Genomic DNA, 17,702 nt, shown 5'->3' with positions numbered 1-17,702 from the left:
AACCTTTAAGCAAACAGTTCGTTATTGTTAAGTACATTCACATTGTTTTATAATCAATTTCCAGAATTGTTTATATCTTGCAAAACTGAAATTCTGTACTCATTAAACAACTCCGTTTTTCCTTACCTTCCACCACTGGCAACCGCCATTCTAATTTTTATTTCTAAAATTTTTTTTTTTTTTTTTTTTTTTTACTTCTGTAGATAACTGCAAAGGTTTTGTTTGTTTGTTTTTGTGGTGCTGGAATGAAATCTAGGGCCTTACTTTGCTAGGCAAACTCAGAGTTTCACCACATCTCAGAATTTCTTCTTTTGTAAGGCTTAATAATATTCCATTATATATGTAATGCCATATTTTGTACGTTTATTCATCCATTGCTGGGCATTCTGGTCACTTCTGTATTTGGCTATTGTGAATAGTGCTGCTGTGAACATGTATACAAATATTTCTGCTTCCAGTTCTTTTGGAAATAAGATTGATGGATAATATACTAATTATGATATTAGTACTTGTGTTTAAAGCTTGTCCATACTGTTTTCCATAGCTGCTGCACCATATCATGTTCCCACCAGAAGTGTGCAAAGGTTCTAATATTTTTAATATATTTGCTAATATTATTAGTCTTTTTTCCCCAGCACTGGGGATTTAATCTAGGGGTGCTTTACAACTAAGCTACATCCCCAGCACTTTTATTTTTTGTTTTGAGACAGTATTTCATCAAGTTGCGGAAGCTGGTCTCAAACTTGTGATTCTCCTGCTTTAGCTTCCCAAATATAATAACCATGCTAGTGGATGTAAAATGATATCTCATTGTAACTTTGATTTGTACTTTCTTAATAACTGATATTGCGCTTCTTTTCGTGTGTCTTTTGGCCATATGTATATCTTCTTTGGAGAAATGTCTATTAAGAGGTCTTTTCCCCATTTTCTAATTAGGTTGTTTGGTATATTTTGTTATTCATTTGTAGGAATTATTTAGATATTCTGGATATTAACCCCTTATTAGATAAATGATTTGCAAATAGTGTCTCCCATTTCAAGTAGGTTGCCTTTTGACTTAACTGATTGTGTCCTTTGATGCACATTCTAAAGTACTCCAATTTTCTGTTTTTACTTTTGTTGTTCGTGCTTTTGGTGTCGTATCCAAGAAGTCATCATATCCAATCTCATGAAGCTTTTCTCCTATATTTTCTTCCTAGAGTGTTAGTTTTAATTTTTACATTTATTTTTTTTAAATACATATTTTTTTAGTCGTAGGTGGACACAATACTTTTATTTATATGTGGTGCTGAGGATCGAACCCAGGGCCTCACACATTGCTAGCTCTATTGCTGAGCCACAATCCCAGCCCAACTCTTACATTTAGATCTTTGATCTGTTTTTTTTTGTTTTTTTGTTTTGTTTCTTTGTTTTGTTTTTTTAGTTGTAAATGGACACAGTATCTCATTTATTTCATTTATTTTTATATGGTGCTAAGGATCGAGCCCAGTGCCTCACGCATGCTAGGCAAGCACTCAACTGCTGAGCCACAACCCCAGCCACTTTGATCTGTTTTGATTTAATTGTTATATATGTTATAAGGTAAGGGTCTAACTGACCTCATTCTTTAGCACATGGATATCCAATTTTCCTAGCACCATTTGGTGAAGTTTATTGTGTGTATCTATAGTTTCTTTTATTGCGTGAAGTATTCCATGATATGAACTACCAGTTTGTTGACTCACTTTTGCAGGAATATTTTAATAATTTCCAGTTTTTTGGTGTATTTTTTTTTTCTTTTTTGGTACTGGGACTTGAACCCAGGGGTTCTTTGCCCCTGAGCTACATTCTCATCACTTTTAGTTTTTGAGACAGTATTTTGCTAAGTTTCTGAGGATCTTGCTAAGTTTCCCAGTCTGTCCTAGAACTTGGAATCGTCCTGCTTCAGCCTCCTAAGTTGCTGGCATTACAAGTGTGAACAGTCATGCCCAGCAGTTTTTGGCTATTATGAATAAAGCTATTTTAAATTTATTTTTTTCTCTTGGACAGATACCTAAAAATGGAATTGCGAGACCTAATAATAATATCATATGTAACCTTTAGAGAAATTATTGTATTGTTTCTCTATGGGGACTATACAATTTAACATTCCTAACAGGAGTATAGAAGGTTTCCAGTTATTCTCTGTCCTCATCAACACTTGTTATTTCTCTTTTTTTTTTTTTTTTTTTTAATTATTGCTTACCTTGTATGTGTGAAGTGGTCTTCCATTGTGTTTTTCTTAAATTATTTTTTTAGTTGTCAGTAGAATTTATTTATTTATATGTGGTGCTGAGAATCAAACCCAGTGCCTCACACATGACAGACAAGCCCTCTACCACTGAGCCACAATCCCAGCCCTCATTGTGGTTTTATATTCCATTTTCTTAAGCAGGAGTGGTAATATGTGCCTGTAGTCGCAGTTACATGGGAGGCTGAGGCAGGAGTTTAAGGCCAGCCTGGACAACATAGCAAGGCCCCGTGTCAAATTTAAAAAATTTTTTTTTTCATAATGGCTAAGAGAGTATCAAGCATCTTTTTATGTGCTTATTACCACCTAGATATAATCTTTGGAGAAGTGTCTGTCATTTCTTTTGTCTTCATTTTTAGTTTTTCCTTATTGATTTGAGTGTTTTTTATTCAAGACATTTGTTCTTTATCAGGTATATGATTAATAGAGATTCTCTCCCAGTCTGTGGCTTGTCTTTTGTTTTCAGAGTATCTTAGGAAGAGCAGAAGTTCGTCTTGTCAGTATTTTCTTTTGTCACTTGTGTTATACCTAAGAAATTTTTTCTAACACAAGTTTGCAAGAATTTTATGTTTTCTACTAAAGTTTCACTGCTTTAGATCTTACACATAGATCCATTTTAAGTTCATTTTGTATTGGGCACAAGGTAAGTATTAGGGTTCATTTTTTAGATATGATTGTCAATTTATTTACTCTAGTATCATTTGTTAAAGAGTCGAATGATCTTTTACAACAGGAATTTGATCATATCACTTTCCTACTCAGAAACTTTCTCAGGCATCTTTTTTTTTCTTATGATTCTGGGACCTGAACCCTGGGGCACTTCAACAATGAGCTACATCCCTAAATTAATTTTGAGACAGGGTCTCACTAAGTTTAAACTTAGGGCCTTGCCAAGTTGCTTAGGCTAGCATGGGCCACGGCAATGGGCAAGGCACCTCATTTTCTAAAGAAATAAATTGTTAGCATAATTCATAAAACTAAATGGTTTGGATCTTGCACATAATACTGATCTCCTTTAATTTCCCGACACTGCCTTGTACTCTGAGCTCCAAACATACTGAAGTTGATTCAGTTACTTAAATTTCTTTGTCTTGCCTTTCAGAATTTTTCAAATGTTATTCTGTCTACCCAGAGTAATTTTTTGCCATTTCTCCTCTATTTGACCTTCATCTACAATTTATGTTTTCTTTGAGGCTTTCCCTGAATTTTGAATTCATTCTCTCTCTGGATTCATATTGCGTTATCCTCCTTGTCTTCTTTATGTATGCATTGCACCTTTTACTATCTTATGGCAGTGATCACATTGTATTGAACTAGATTGGCTCTTTGCTTTTTCCTCACTAACATGAGGTCCATGAAAACGTGTAGTACATACATATTTGTTAAATGAGTGAATGACTGTAAAAAGAAGCAGGAAATGAGGTCATGAAACTAGAAGGAAAGATTTTGGATGTTTTCCACCATAAAAAATGGTAGATATTTGAGGAAATAAACATGCTTAATGATATTTAAATATTGCATAATATATACATATATCTAAATGTCACATGGTACCCCATATATGAGTATGGTTTTTATGTATTAGTTAAGAAACAAAAGCACTATAATATATCTTTAAGATTGGAATGAAAAATGAGAATGTCTTAAGAATTTCAGAAGTTAAAGATTATTATTAGCCTTTAAGATTGAATCTTAAATCGAGAATTGGCCATTTTCTAACTAATTGTATATACTCTTGTCTGGTCTTTGTGGGTAACCACATTTACCGCTTGTCTTCTCTATTTTATGGGATTAGTAGATGCTTTTTTTTTTTTTTTGTTACAGGGATTGAACTCATGGGCACTCAACTACTAAGCCACATCCCCAGCCCTATTTTGTATTTTATTTAGAGACAGAGTCTCACTGCGTTGCTTAGCACCTCGCCATTGCTGAGGCTGGCTTTGGACTAGTGATCCTCCTGCCTTAGCCTCCCAAGCCACTGGGATTATAGGCATGCACCACTGTGCTGGGCTAGTAGATACTTTTGATCAAACCGGTAGCAGGGATAGAACACACTTTAGTTTAGTGATGCTATGTGTAGCCACTGCTTTGAAAGCCAATATTTAACCTGTTTTTATAATATAGGTCATTCTTTTTTTTTTTTTTTTTTTTTTTGGCAGTACTAGGGATTGAGGCCGGTGGTGCTTTTCTGCTTACCTACATCCCTTGCCTTTTTTATTTTGAGTTAGCATCTCAAAAATTGCAGAGGCTGGCCTTGAACTTGCTGTCCTCCTGCCTCAGTTGCCTGAGGAAGTGTGATTATAGGCATGCACCACCATGCCCAGCATAATATAGGTCATTTTTTTTCACATTTTTTTATTGGTGCATTATAGTTGTACATAATAATGTGATTTATTATTACATTTTAGGACATCCTTAAAAAATCCATTTGAGCTATTGGACAGTGAAATGTTATCACAAGGTGCTCGGTGAAGCCTGTTTCTTGTATTCTTTACCATGGTTGAGATTTTTGACCTCTGTTTAATATCATGATTTAAGTACCATAAGAAAGAAGAGAACTGAGTACTTGGCAGCGATATTTGACTGTTGATCTTTATAGACAATTTAAGAAAGCATGAAATTGCTCATTATAATTATTCTCTCTTTCTTGGTAAGGGCTACACATACAATAAATGTTTCCCACAGCTCTGAGATTTCTTTTTCTGTCCCTTAGGTTCGCACTGCTCCTTGGAATACCACAAGAGCATTCATTGCTGCCATGAAGGGCAAATGTCTCCTAGAGGTGACAGGGGTGGCTGATCCCACAGGTTGTGGTGAAGGATTCTCTTATGTGAAGATTCCAAACAAACCAACACAGCAGAAGGTGAGATTGTCTGGATTTATAGAAGGAGAAAATCAGAGGAGGAAGAAATGAGGATTGTGGAGTAGAGGGCTTGAAGAGTGGTTCAGTTGGCAGAATGACTTACATACCTACTATAAAGAGTTCATCTTAGGATTCTCACTTATTTTTGTTTGAGGTAGGATGATAAGGAGCCTCAGCCAGTGAAGAAGACAGTGACGGGAACAGATGCAGACCTTCGTCGCCTTTCTCTGAAAAATGCAAAGCAACTTCTACGTAAATTTGGTGTGCCTGAAGAAGAGGTGAGTGTAGAAGAGGGAAACTTAGAGACTTTTTATATAGAGAAAGTCTAGGAGACAGATACAAAGAACTATCTGAGGAACTTTGTAGTATAGGTTATAGTAAATCTTGTATACTTTTTCAGGAGTTAGCTTTCAAAAGCTTTGTTTAATCTGCTTTGGGATGATTTTGTTTTGGGTCTGTCTCTGTAATCATGTGCTTTGGTTTTTTCCTTTGAAATCTGTAAATTGTGTGTGTGTGTGTGTGTGTGTGTGTTTGTGCATTTGTCTTGTAGATTAAGAAGTTATCCCGCTGGGAAGTGATCGACGTGGTACGCACAATGTCAACAGAACAGGCCCGCTCTGGAGAGGGGCCCATGAGTAAATTTGCACGTGGATCAAGGTTTTCTGTGGCTGAGCACCAAGAACGTTACAAAGAGGAATGTCAGCGCATCTTTGACCTACAAAATAAGTATGTTTCAGTGCTGCAGAAAACTCCAGCTGGAAGGAGGGGAAGGGTTTTGTTTTGTTTTGTTTTAAGGTGCAAGGGATTAAACCATGGGCCTTTCCCATGTAGGCAAGTGTTTTACTAATGAATTACATCCCCAGGCCCCAGTTATTCTTCTTTTTAAAATATTTATTTTTCAGTTATAGGTGGACACATTATCTTTATTTTTATGTGGTGCTGAGGATCGAACCCAGTGCCTCACACATGGTAGGCGAGCGCTGTACCTCTGAGCCACAACCCCAACCCCAGAAGTTCTTTTATAATGAAAATTGCTCAAGTATTTGCTCTCCTCAACTTGTCAAAGGTTTTGAACGTGAGGAGGTGCTAGATTTGAGCTGTAGGTTCCATGGCAGCTTTGAAGGCCTACTTGGCTGTGGTAATCATACAGCGTCACAGGGTTTTCTCTGAAGGCTCAATTGTGAGAGAATTGGTAGTGTGCTATTAAAAGTGACCCAAGTACCGGGTATGGTGGAGCATATCTGTAATCCCAGCCACTTGGGAGGCTGAGGCAGGAGGATGCAAGTCTGAGGCCACTCTGAGCAACTTAGTGAGACCCTATCTTAAAATTAATTTTATTTTTTTTGTCAGGCAAACCACATCCCCAGCCATTTTTATTTTGAAACAGGGTCTCGCTAAGTTAGCTAGGGCCTTTTCTAAGTTACTGAGGCTGGCTTTGAACTTGTGGTACTCCTGCCTCAGCCTCCTGAGGCACTGGGATTATAGGCATGCACCACTGCACCTCCCTCTCTCAAAATTTAAAAATAAGCAGAGGTGCTAGGAACGTAGTTCAGGGATAAGAATGCTCCTGGCTTCAGTTCCCAGCATTGAAAAAATAAAATATCCAAGTCTTACTTTATTTCTCAGCTTAGTCTTGCTTTCTTTCTCCTTGTTTTCTAAGTGTACGAAAATTGAAAAGTTATATTAAGGGGCTCATGGTTTAGTGAATTTTGAATATGTTTTTTGACAATTGAATCCCCAATTTTCTATTCTTGCCTACAGCCCCGCCTCTTTAGGTCTTTCTGTACTTTAGTATTGCCCAGGTCTTAAATTAATATTTGTTTTTTTTTTCTTTTTAGAGTTTTGTCATCAACTGAAGTCTTATCAACTGACACGGACAGTAGCTCAGCTGAAGACAGTGACTTTGAAGAAATGGGAAAGAATATTGAGAACATGTTACAGAACAAGAAAACCAGCTCTCAACTGTCACGTGAGCGGGAGGAGCAGGAGCGGAAGGAACTACAGCGGATGCTACTGGGTGAGGGTAGTGGCTTCACAGACAGACAAGAAAGACAAGGATCAAAAAAGGAGTAAAAATAACTGCAGACTATAACTGAGGCAAAGCTGGAGGATAAGAAGTAGGGATGAATGTAAAAAAGCCTGTAGATGAGGTAGAAAGATTTCTGCAAACTGGATTCTAGGTTTGTCGTTGGGGGACAAATTGAAGAGATGTGGCCAATCCACTACTGCCTCTGTCTGTATCGTACCTGGCTAAGCCAGGGCTATCAGTGTTGTATTTAAAGTGAGATTTCTGGGCATTTATCCTAGAAGGAAAGAGTTACTAATATAAAACCTATGGCTGGATTTGGGGGCTGTCCTTGAACCCTCTGAAATTATATGTAAAATTCTTTGCAAATGTGCATTTTCTGAGAAGCTTCATGACTTTCAGAAGATTCTCAGAGGAATCTCAGATGCTAAAAAGAGTTAAAAATAACCAACCAATTGCAGAGGGTGAGGTCAGTGATAATGACCAGAACTGGGTTTGGGATATGGGCATTAAGAGGGGAAAAATTAAGGCCATCTTAAAGATTTCATTCTGACTTTCTAGAAAGATGTTTGTACCATTAATTTCAGAGAAAAAAACAGGCATTTTGGAAGAGAATGTGTAATGTGTGGAATTTGAGGTTCCCATGCCACTTCTGAGTATAGACATCAAGCAAATAGTTGAAAACTTGGGTACTTGCCCAGCTTACATGAAGCCTTGGGTTCAATCCCCAGTACCAAAAACAAAACAAAAACTTGGATGTAGTATTTAAATGAAAAAAGCTAAAAATGAAGATTTGAATGACTATTTTCATTCACACTAGTCTTCCCTTTGTTTCCCCCACCCTGTTAAAATTTTGTATAACTTCATTGTTCTGGCTTTGTAAAAATGTGATATAGCCCTTCCACCAACGTGGTCCTCTAAGTCTTTGCTAATGTGGTCCTGAACCACAGTATCTATATCAAATGGAAAGTTGGTGGAGTCTCAGGCCTTTATTAAAGTTTGAGAAGTATACACTAGGCCTTAAGACTCTGGGCTTATTTCTTTGGTGTCATTTTCCTCCTGAGTGCTTCCTTGGGTATTTTCATCAACTACTGCCTGCTTGGACTTTTCTATTGCCCTGCTATTCAGATAAATTAGAATGTAGTTACTTCTCGGTCTCTTTTCAGAACCTTTTATACATGTAAAAACTGAAATTGGCAGTGGTAAAATAAAGCCAGGAAAGGATAAATCAGTGTATTCTTGGAGCTGGTGGTGATATCGTTGCTTTCTATAGAAGCATAGTTTTATGGCATGTTGAGATACCATATCTCCAGCCCCAAGAAAATGGCCATTTGGGTGGTAGGGGGAATGTTTGGAAATCTTTTTCTACCTTACAGCAGCAGGCTCAGCAGCATCAGGAAACAATCACAGAGATGATGACACTGCTTCTGTGACTAGCCTTAACTCTTCTGCCACTGGCCGCTGTCTCAAGATTTATCGTACATTTCGAGATGAAGAGGGGAAAGAGTATGTTCGCTGTGAGACAGTCCGAAAACCAGCTGTCATTGATGCCTATGTGCGCATAAGGACCACAAAAGATGAGGAATTCATGTGAGTTTGATTTTCCACTTTTGAGTGTGATAGGGAGAATAATGGTGAAGATAAGGTAGATGCTTGAATTTTAGTGACAGGTTTTGGCATAGTTGTCCCTGAAAGCCAGCTGAATTGAGAACCGTGTTTCCTTTAGACTTTTGAGTTTGAACAGTGCCAAATCACTGAGAAAATTCTATTTCTGCTGCAAAATAAAGGCATGTCATGTTCCACTAAGGTTCTTTGCATTTTGATTGTTTGGTTTACAAAAATCTTAGTAAGGTGCCAATCTGCAGATGGAGGACTGGCTAGCAAGGGAAAAGGGAATGGCAAGTATCTTCCTTTTATTTCAGTCCAGATGGATTATTTTTGTTCTGGGATATTAGCTATCAGGACAATGTTCTTGGTTTGGGTTTGCTTACAGTTCTGTAATTTCTCCCCACCCCCATCATTTAGTCGAAAATTTGCCCTTTTTGATGAACAGCATCGAGAAGAGATGCGAAAAGAAAGACGGAGGATTCAAGAGCAATTGAGAAGGCTTAAGCGGAACCAGGAAAAGGAGAAGCTTAAGGGGCCTCCTGAGAAGAAGCCCAAAAAAATGAAGGAGCGTCCTGACCTAAAAGTAAGTATAGCGTGGAATGAGCAATATTAATGAAGCAAAGGAAGAAAGCAGCATCCCTTTTTCCTTTAATTTTGTCATCCTCCCTTACTAGGAATGAGAATAATATTGTAGAAAACTAGTTTGAATTGAATTGGCTCTTTGGGTATTATCAGAAAGAGTGTGACACTAGGCCAAATCTGATGCCATTGCTGTATTTGGGGATCATTTATACTCATTTGAAATATTTCTAGGAGTTGAGATAGATTTGGTGGATTTTTTACATGAACATGAATGCACACATACGTAAATGTATGTATATATGTGTGTATGTATACCAAGAATGCACACATTTTTTTTTCCTTTGCACCTAGGGCCTTGTGCATGCACTCTAACACTGAGCTATATCCCTAGCCCTATTCTCTTTTAAAAATTTTGTATATTGAGCTGGGCATGGTGACACTCTCCTATAATCCCAGCAATTTGGGAGGCTGAGACAGGAGGATTACAAATTCGAGGCCAGCGTCAGCAACTTAGCAAGGCCCTCAGCAACCTAGTGAGACCCTGTCTCAAAAAAAGGGCTGGGCTTGTAGCTCAGTGGTGAAGCACCTCTGGATTAAATCTCTAGTAACACCCCCACCAAAAAAATTGTGCATATTTTAAAAAGCAACAAAAATAAAACATCATACAGGTTGTTTTGTATATCCTAGGTAGGATGCCAGGTATTATTGAGCAGTGTGACTGTAATGTGCCCCATAAGAAGAGGTAACTATGGTGCAGTGGGTAGAGCTATATACTTGGAAACAGAAGATCTGGATTCACGTTCTGGTTCTACTAGCTCTGTGACTTTAACCTCTCCAAACCAATTTTATCTTTTATAAAAATGGAAACCGTCTCACAGTGTTTTTTTTTTTTTTTGTTTGTTTTTTTTTTTTTTTTTAGTTGTAGATGAACACAATACCTTTATTTTATTTATTTATTTTTATCTGGTACTGAGGAACCCAGTGCCTCACAGATGCCAGACGAGTGCACTGCCACTGAGCCACAACCCCAGCTTCTCACTGTCTTGTTTTAAATGATGTAAATTATGGGATACACTTTATAAACTAAAATATTCAACAACTGTAAAGTTCTGTTATTAACTGCTGAAGTCATTAAATATTTAATATTCCTTTCTTACATATGATATTAGATAAGTGTGATATAGTGCTGGTCCCATTTTACAGATGAAAATGATGTCTAGGGTCCTAGAGCCACCCTCAATTGCAAAACTGAGATGGATTCTTGATACTGTTGGGACTTTTCTTGTTTTGACCTGGGCCCAGGTGTCTACCCAGCTAGTGCACTGTGCTTGAGCTTCCATAGTCTTTCCCTCACACACTGAATATTGTCACAGTTTTTTATTGGGGGAGGGTACCAGAAATTGACCCACTGGACTATGTGCCCAGCCCGTTTTATTTTTTTATTTTGAGCCAGCGTCTCATTAAGTTGCTGAAGGCCTCACTAAATTGATGAAGCTGGCTTTGGAACCCGTGCTGCTTCTGTTGCAGCCTCCCAACAACACTGGGATTATAGTGTTGTGTCATAGCACCTGGCTCCTGTCTTGATTTATTTTTTTACATTTTTATTGTTTGTTCTTTTTAGTAGATATACATGACAGTAGAGTATATTTTGACATATTATACATATATAATGTATAACTTATTCTAATTAGGATCCCAATCTTGCAGTTGTACATGATGTGGATTTTCACTGATGGTGTATTCATATATGAACATAGGAAAATTATGTCCAATTAATTCTATTCTTTCCTGTTCCCTTCCCTTCTCCCTCCCTTCATTCCCTTTTGTCTAATCCACTGAACTTCTTCCCTCCTCCCTTTATTGTGTATTAGCATCTGCATATCAGAGAGAATATGCGGCATTTGATTTTTTTTTTTTTTTTTTTAGGATTGGCTTATTTCACTTAGCATGATAGTCTCTAGATCCATCCATTTACCGGCAAAAGTCAAAAAGTCATTCTATTTTATGGCTGAGTAATATTCCATCATGTATATAGACCACATTTTCTTTATTCAGTCCTCATTTATCTGTGGAAGAGCACCTAGGTATTTTCCATAGCTTAGATTTCATGAATTGAGGTGCTATAAACATTGACATCTGCCCTGATTTTTTTTTTTTTTAAGAAATGTTTGGCTTCTGGATTTCATTTTATCTTTCATGTGTCATGCACTTACGTTCAGTGGCTTCTATTGATAGGTGCATAACAGTTCTATTCAAGCAAAAGTTCTCAAGCTGTTTTTGTTTCTTCCCTGCATTATATATGTTTCTTACCTGCTTACTTCTGATGTACTGTACTTATCTCTAACATGTTGACATATTTTTTTTGCAGCTGAAATGTGGAGCATGTGGTGCCATTGGGCACATGAGGACAAATAAATTCTGTCCCCTTTATTATCAAACAAATGCTCCACCTTCTAACCCTGTTGCCATGACAGAGGAACAGGAAGAGGAGTTGGAAAAGACAGTCATTCATAATGATAATGAAGAACTTATCAAGGTGGAAGGGACCAAGATTGTCTTGGGGAAACAATTAATTGAAAGGTAAGTGATACCTAGCAGGGAGTGCTACAGGAAAGATCTGGAAATTGGTGGTGGGGTGAATGCATTCATGTTCTTTAAAGTGGTATTAAGGGTATAGGAACTTTGATGGATTTTTCTCAGAAAATGTTGCCAGTAGTGAAAATTATTGCATTATATTATGCTTCACTTCTTGCCCTTGTGCATTCTTTTTCTTTCTTCCTTTTTTCTTCTTCCTTTTTTCTTTGGTACTGGTGATTGAACCCAGGAGTGTTTTACTACTGAGCTAAATCATCAGTCTTTTTTTTTTTTTTTTTTTTTTTTGAGATAGTATTTCACAAAGTTGCTGAGGGTCTCCCTGAGTTGCTGAAGCTGGCCTCAAACTTGCTATCCACCTGTTACAGCCTCCCTAGTTGATAGGTTCACAGGCATGTATCACTGCATGCTCAACTACTTCCTAACTTTTCTGAATCTTAGATTCATTTTGCAAAATAAAATCACCCTTACTGGGGTAGTTAAGAAGATGAGCCAGGCATGGTGGTGCCAGGCTATAATCCCAGCAACTTTGGGAGGCTAAGACAACTTAATGAGACCCTGTCTAAAAATTAAAAAAATATTTGAAAGGGCTGGGGATATAGAGCTTAGTGATAGAGCCTCTGTGGGTTCAATCCCTAGAACCAGGAAAATAAAAATAAAAATGAGAGTGACTATAAAGCATATTGTATGGTACCTGGAGTATTGTAATAGATGCAAGAGAACCCTGTTATATTTTCAGGGACTCATTATGTTTGCAAGATCCCTAATCTGAGTGGTATTTTGATAATAGATGATCTAAAAAGGTTGGGAAGACATATAAACTATGCTAATGTTTGTCTTTGGCCCTCAGAGAGTCTAATAAATAATAAAATGTCGTTCTGAAATTGTCTTCTCCAACTTTTTAGTTTGAAACTTCAAAACATAGAAAAGTTCAAAGATTTAGCTGTAATGTAGCACATGCTTATAATTCCATCTTACTTGGAAGACTGAAACAGGAGGATGGCAAGTTCAAGGCCAGCCTTAGCAAATTAGTGAGATCTGTCTAAAAAGTAAAAAGGGCTAGGGGATATAGCTTAGTGGTAAAGTAACCATGGGTTCAGTCTCGAGTTATAAAAAACAAGTTGAAAAGTTTAATATTACTATTCATCATAACTCACCAGTTGTTCACATTTTGCTTCATTTGTTTTATTCTTGTATACCTAAAATGTTTTTTTCTGAACTTTTTGGTAGTCACAGGAATCGTGACTTTTATTCCTAAATTCTTCAGCACACATCTAAGAATACGGATATAACGACATGATAATATTCTCATACCTCATGAAGTTAATATTAATTCAGTAATATGTACTATTTGGACCATATTCAAATTTTCCTAGTTGTCTCAATGTTCTTTATTGACCTCCCCTCATTTTGGATCCAATCCCAGTTCAAACATTGGATAAATTTTGGGTTTCTTTTTAATCTAGAACTGTCTTTCCTACCTTTTATGGGTTTTTTTTTTTTTTTTTTTTTTTTTTTTTTTTTGGTGTGTGTGTGTGTGAGAGAGAGAGATATTGAAGTTTTAGAAGAGTCTAGAACAATTATCCTATAAAATATTTCATTTCTGGTTTTGTGTGATTGTTCTCTCATTGGTTAGATTCAGATTAAATATTTTTTGGCCTGCCATTTAATTCATACATAAGTGATACTATACATTTCACTGTATCAGAAAACATGTAATGTTAGACTTTCCCACTAGTTTCGTCATCTTATTAACGTAGTGATTCCCAGATATAGTAACAAAGGTAAATAAATTTTGCCTTTGGAATTAACATGTGGATGAATATCCTAATCTTACTGGTTTTAGCACCCATTGATTATCACTGCCTGGCTCAGTAATTTCATTGGAGGTTGCAAATGGGTGATTTTTCTAATTTTGACATCCCTCTACATAGATGGAATTTTTCTATAGTTCTTTCTTGCTGGGTGCAGTGGAGCATGCCTGTAATCCCAGTGGCTTGGGAGGCTGAAGCTGGATGATGGCAAGTTCAAAGTTAGCCTCATCAATTTAGTGAGACCCTGTCTCAAAATAAAAAATAAAAAACTAGGTGGTGACGTGCCATAGTGGTTAAGCGCCCATGGGTTCAATCCCTGGTACTAAAAAAAAAAAAAAAAAAAATGTTTAGCTGAGTATGGTGGTGCACTCCAGTAATTCCAGCAGCTCTAGAGGCTGAGGCAGGAGGATCACTTGTTCAAAGCCAGCCTCAGCAATGGCAAGGTGCTAAGTAACTCAGTGAGATCTTGTTTCTAATCACAGAATAGGGCTGGGAATGTGGCTCAGTAGTTGAGCCCCCTCCCCGATTTCAATCCCTGATACTAAAAAAAAAAAAGTTTTCTCCCCTCCTTTTAAAATTATTACTATGGATTCTGAATTTCTTAATTTGTAAATTCAATGTATTTTAATTAACATCATTAATTTCAATGCTTAGATAATAGCCTAACTTTCACTCCTTTAAGCCAGATACTGTCATCTCTTTGAAATGACTCTGTAATTTTTTTTGAGAACTTCTTTTGCTTTTTGGCATAAGGTGTGTTACAGGCTCTCCTTGAATTTTCCTTATCCCACACCTAGAAATGACCATTACTCCAAGGAGCACAGGTTCTGTTATTGGGAAATGGCATTTAGAAAACAAGATCTGGATGTTAGATAGGCTTATTATCTCTGAGAATGCTTCTAGGCATTTTTAGTGAACAGAACTGGGAAATGTACATGTATTTTAAATCACAACTTCATACTGATACTTTCAATTCAAATTGTACCTATAGATTGAGTCTTCCTCATCCTTTTCTGTTTTTTTAATCACATTTTTTTTAGTCTTAAAATGACACAATATCATTTATTTTATGTGGTGTTGAGGATTGAACCCAGTACCTCACTCATGCTGGCAAGCACTCTACCAATCCCCTCCTGTGTTTCTTATTTGTGTCTTTTTTCTGATAACCAGTATTAATATATTTATTCATTTGCTCTTATAAGTACAAAATAGTTTCAGAATTACTGTATCAATGCCATTACTTACAACAAAGTGTAAGTAATGGCATCTGATAAAGTAATTCTGAAACTATTTTTGTAGTTATCAAGAGCAAACTGCTAAATATATTCAATCATGGTTATCAACACAAATAAGAAACACAGGAGGGGATTGGTAGAGTGCTTGCCAGCATGAGTGAGGTACTGGGTTTCAATCCTCAACACCACATACAAACAAAGATGTTGTGTCCACCGAAAACTAAAAAATAAAAATTAAAAAATTCTCTCTCTCTCTCTTTAAAAAAAAAAATATTTTTTAATTTATTTTTGTGTATAAATTTTAAAATCAGTTTGATATATTTATCTGTATTCAGTTTTAGGTTTTTTTCTTCCATCTTTATTTATTTGTCAGTATCTATAGTAGGTCATTATGTTTTAAAGCACATTAAAAAAGGAAAATGTGATATCTTGATCCCTTACAATTAAAGGGAAGAAGGTGGATGGATTTTAATGATTGAGGGAAACCCAAACTAGTTTTTTCTTAATTTTTAAGTTCTTTTTAAAATTTCTTTGTCTTTTCTATTCTGAATGAGTCAACTTTTCTAGCCCTTAATTCTAGAACAGAACATTAAAATTAGAGGATTCTTAAAATTCCCTTAGCCTAGTTCCCACATCTTCCAAATAGGAAGCCGGGGTAAGGTTGTGACTTGTTTACTTCTTTACTAATTTGGAGATACTGTGAGGCCTTGCTTTGATCTGAGCCTTAGAAGGTGGATGTCCGACCTTTAGTTTGGCTTTTTCTTCCCCAGGCTCATGCTCAGGTACTTTGGACTTTTTTGTTGTAGTTGCTTTTTTTTCTGGGAACTAGAAATAGGGTCTGTATGCTATAAAAGTTTTATTGATTGCAGTGCAGATGAGGTTCGCAGAAAATCTCTGGTTCTCAAGTTCCCTAAACAGCAACTTCCTCCCAAGAAGAAACGACGTGTTGGAACCACTGTTCACTGTGACTATTTGAATGTGAGTATCTGCATTGCCTGCTTTTATCAGATGGGTTCTCATTAATTTCCTAGTCTGTGACCTGTCTTTGACAGCTTTAGATTTAGGTTCTCCCTCTGGTCTTTCCCTGAGGATTTTTCATGCTGTTCATTACAAGATTTCTAAACCATATCTACTGAGGAAATGTGGTTTTGTATTTTGTTTGTTTGTTTTTGATAAAGCATTCTGACTTATTGTTTCTCTTTAGAGACCTCATAAGTCCATCCACAGGCGCCGGACAGACCCTATGGTGACACTGTCATCCATCTTGGAGTCTATCATCAATGACATGAGAGATCTTCCAAATGTGAGTTCATTACATTGGATATCTAAAGTAGGAATGACAAGGCCCTTTGTTTTATATCTGATTTCAGATAGAGGGCAGTAGCATATAGACCTAGGTTTTTGGAACTCCTAATTTTTTATTGTGTAATTTTTATATATTTTTTAATAGTACATTAAATAGACCTACCTTATTTAGAAAGATTCCTTTAAGAATTGATGGCCAGGGAGATAGATAAGATGTGAGAGTCTTCAGGTATTGGTTCTGGCAAGTGTTTTTTGCTCAAGAATGATGTTGGCTGTTGTTTTCACAGACATACCCTTTCCACACGCCAGTTAATGCAAAGGTTGTAAAGGACTACTATAAAATCATCACTCGACCAATGGACCTACAAACACTCCGTGAAAATGTGCGCAAACGCCTCTATCCATCTCGGGAAGAGTTTAGAGAACATTTGGAGCTAATCGTAAAAAATAGTGCAACCTACAATGGTAAGAATCACATGTTTCTTGACTGCCAAGGTCACCATTAAGATCATTGTTATCCCTTATTGGGCCTAAGTTCAGACTTGACTGGAACAATTGAAAGAACTACAGTGTATTAGTGCATTTGTGGGTATGAAAATCAGGCAATGCATAGTTTCTGTCACTTAATAAAAATATTACTTTTTATTTCCACTGTTTAATCTTTTTATTGTCCATTTTTAAATTCTTTTTAGATATACATAACAGTAGAGTGTATTTTGACACATTATACATAAATGAAGTATAACTTATTCTAATTAGGATCCCATTCTTGTGGTTGTACACAACGTAGATTTTTCCCTGATGTTGTATTCACATATGAACATAGGAATGTTATGTCAAATTTATTTTACTGTCTTTCCTATTCCTATCCCCCCTCTTGTCCCTTTCCCATTATTTAATCTTAATATATACTCTTAAGAATTTGGAGTCTATGTTGAAATGAAACAGTTGTATGGGGAGTGGTGGGAAGATGAAATAGTCCTAGGTAAGTAGTAGAGTGGGGCATTTAGTGGGGATGGAATTTGTGTGAAGTATACATTTGTGACCATATTTGTTGTGTGTGAATCTTTGCCTTGGCCTACAAATTTGTTATAGAGACTGTTATTTGTCCACTTTACGAAGAAATTGAAAAGGCAAGGAAGAAGAAATTTGTTTCTAAGACTCAAAAGACAGGAACAATACAGCTTCTGCATATAAAGATTAATATTTTCTGGTTTTCAGTTGACTCCTTGAGCACTGATGTGTAGGGTAGAGATTCAGAGTATAGATAGAATATAAATAATGACCCTGCTGCTTACTAATTGAATTACTGTAGATAAGTTATTTAACCTCTCATAGCCTTTCTCATCTGTATGCATGGAACAATAGTAGTATCTAGATTTTAAAACCTTTTACAAGCCAGCCCAAC

General features: G+C 36.6%; 1 protein-coding gene across 6 annotated transcripts in view; it reads left to right on the top strand.

Annotated features, from left to right (window-relative positions):
* The window catches only part of Taf1 (TATA-box binding protein associated factor 1), an 80,525-nt gene that overhangs the window by 19,375 nt on the left and 43,448 nt on the right, over window positions 1-17,702 (top strand). For 5 of the 6 annotated variants that reach the window (XM_077107548.1, XM_077107547.1, XM_077107545.1 and 2 more), the window contains exons 19-28: window positions 4,983-5,132; window positions 5,291-5,410; window positions 5,683-5,858; window positions 6,971-7,149; window positions 8,535-8,748; window positions 9,184-9,349; window positions 11,717-11,928; window positions 15,859-15,967; window positions 16,194-16,292; window positions 16,582-16,759. In XM_077107548.1, the coding sequence (XP_076963663.1) occupies window positions 4,983-5,132; window positions 5,291-5,410; window positions 5,683-5,858; window positions 6,971-7,149; window positions 8,535-8,748; window positions 9,184-9,349; window positions 11,717-11,928; window positions 15,859-15,967; window positions 16,194-16,292; window positions 16,582-16,759 (1,603 nt within the window). The remainder of the gene's footprint in view (window positions 1-4,982; window positions 5,133-5,290; window positions 5,411-5,682; window positions 5,859-6,970; window positions 7,150-8,534; window positions 8,749-9,183; window positions 9,350-11,716; window positions 11,929-15,858; window positions 15,968-16,193; window positions 16,293-16,581; window positions 16,760-17,702) is intronic. The other variant, XM_077107544.1, reaches the window with a different exon arrangement.

Source organism: Callospermophilus lateralis, chromosome X, assembly GCF_048772815.1.
Source record: "Callospermophilus lateralis isolate mCalLat2 chromosome X, mCalLat2.hap1, whole genome shotgun sequence".
Classification (NCBI taxonomy): Eukaryota; Metazoa; Chordata; class Mammalia; order Rodentia; family Sciuridae; genus Callospermophilus; species Callospermophilus lateralis.
This window is presented reverse-complemented; position numbering and strand designations above follow the sequence as displayed.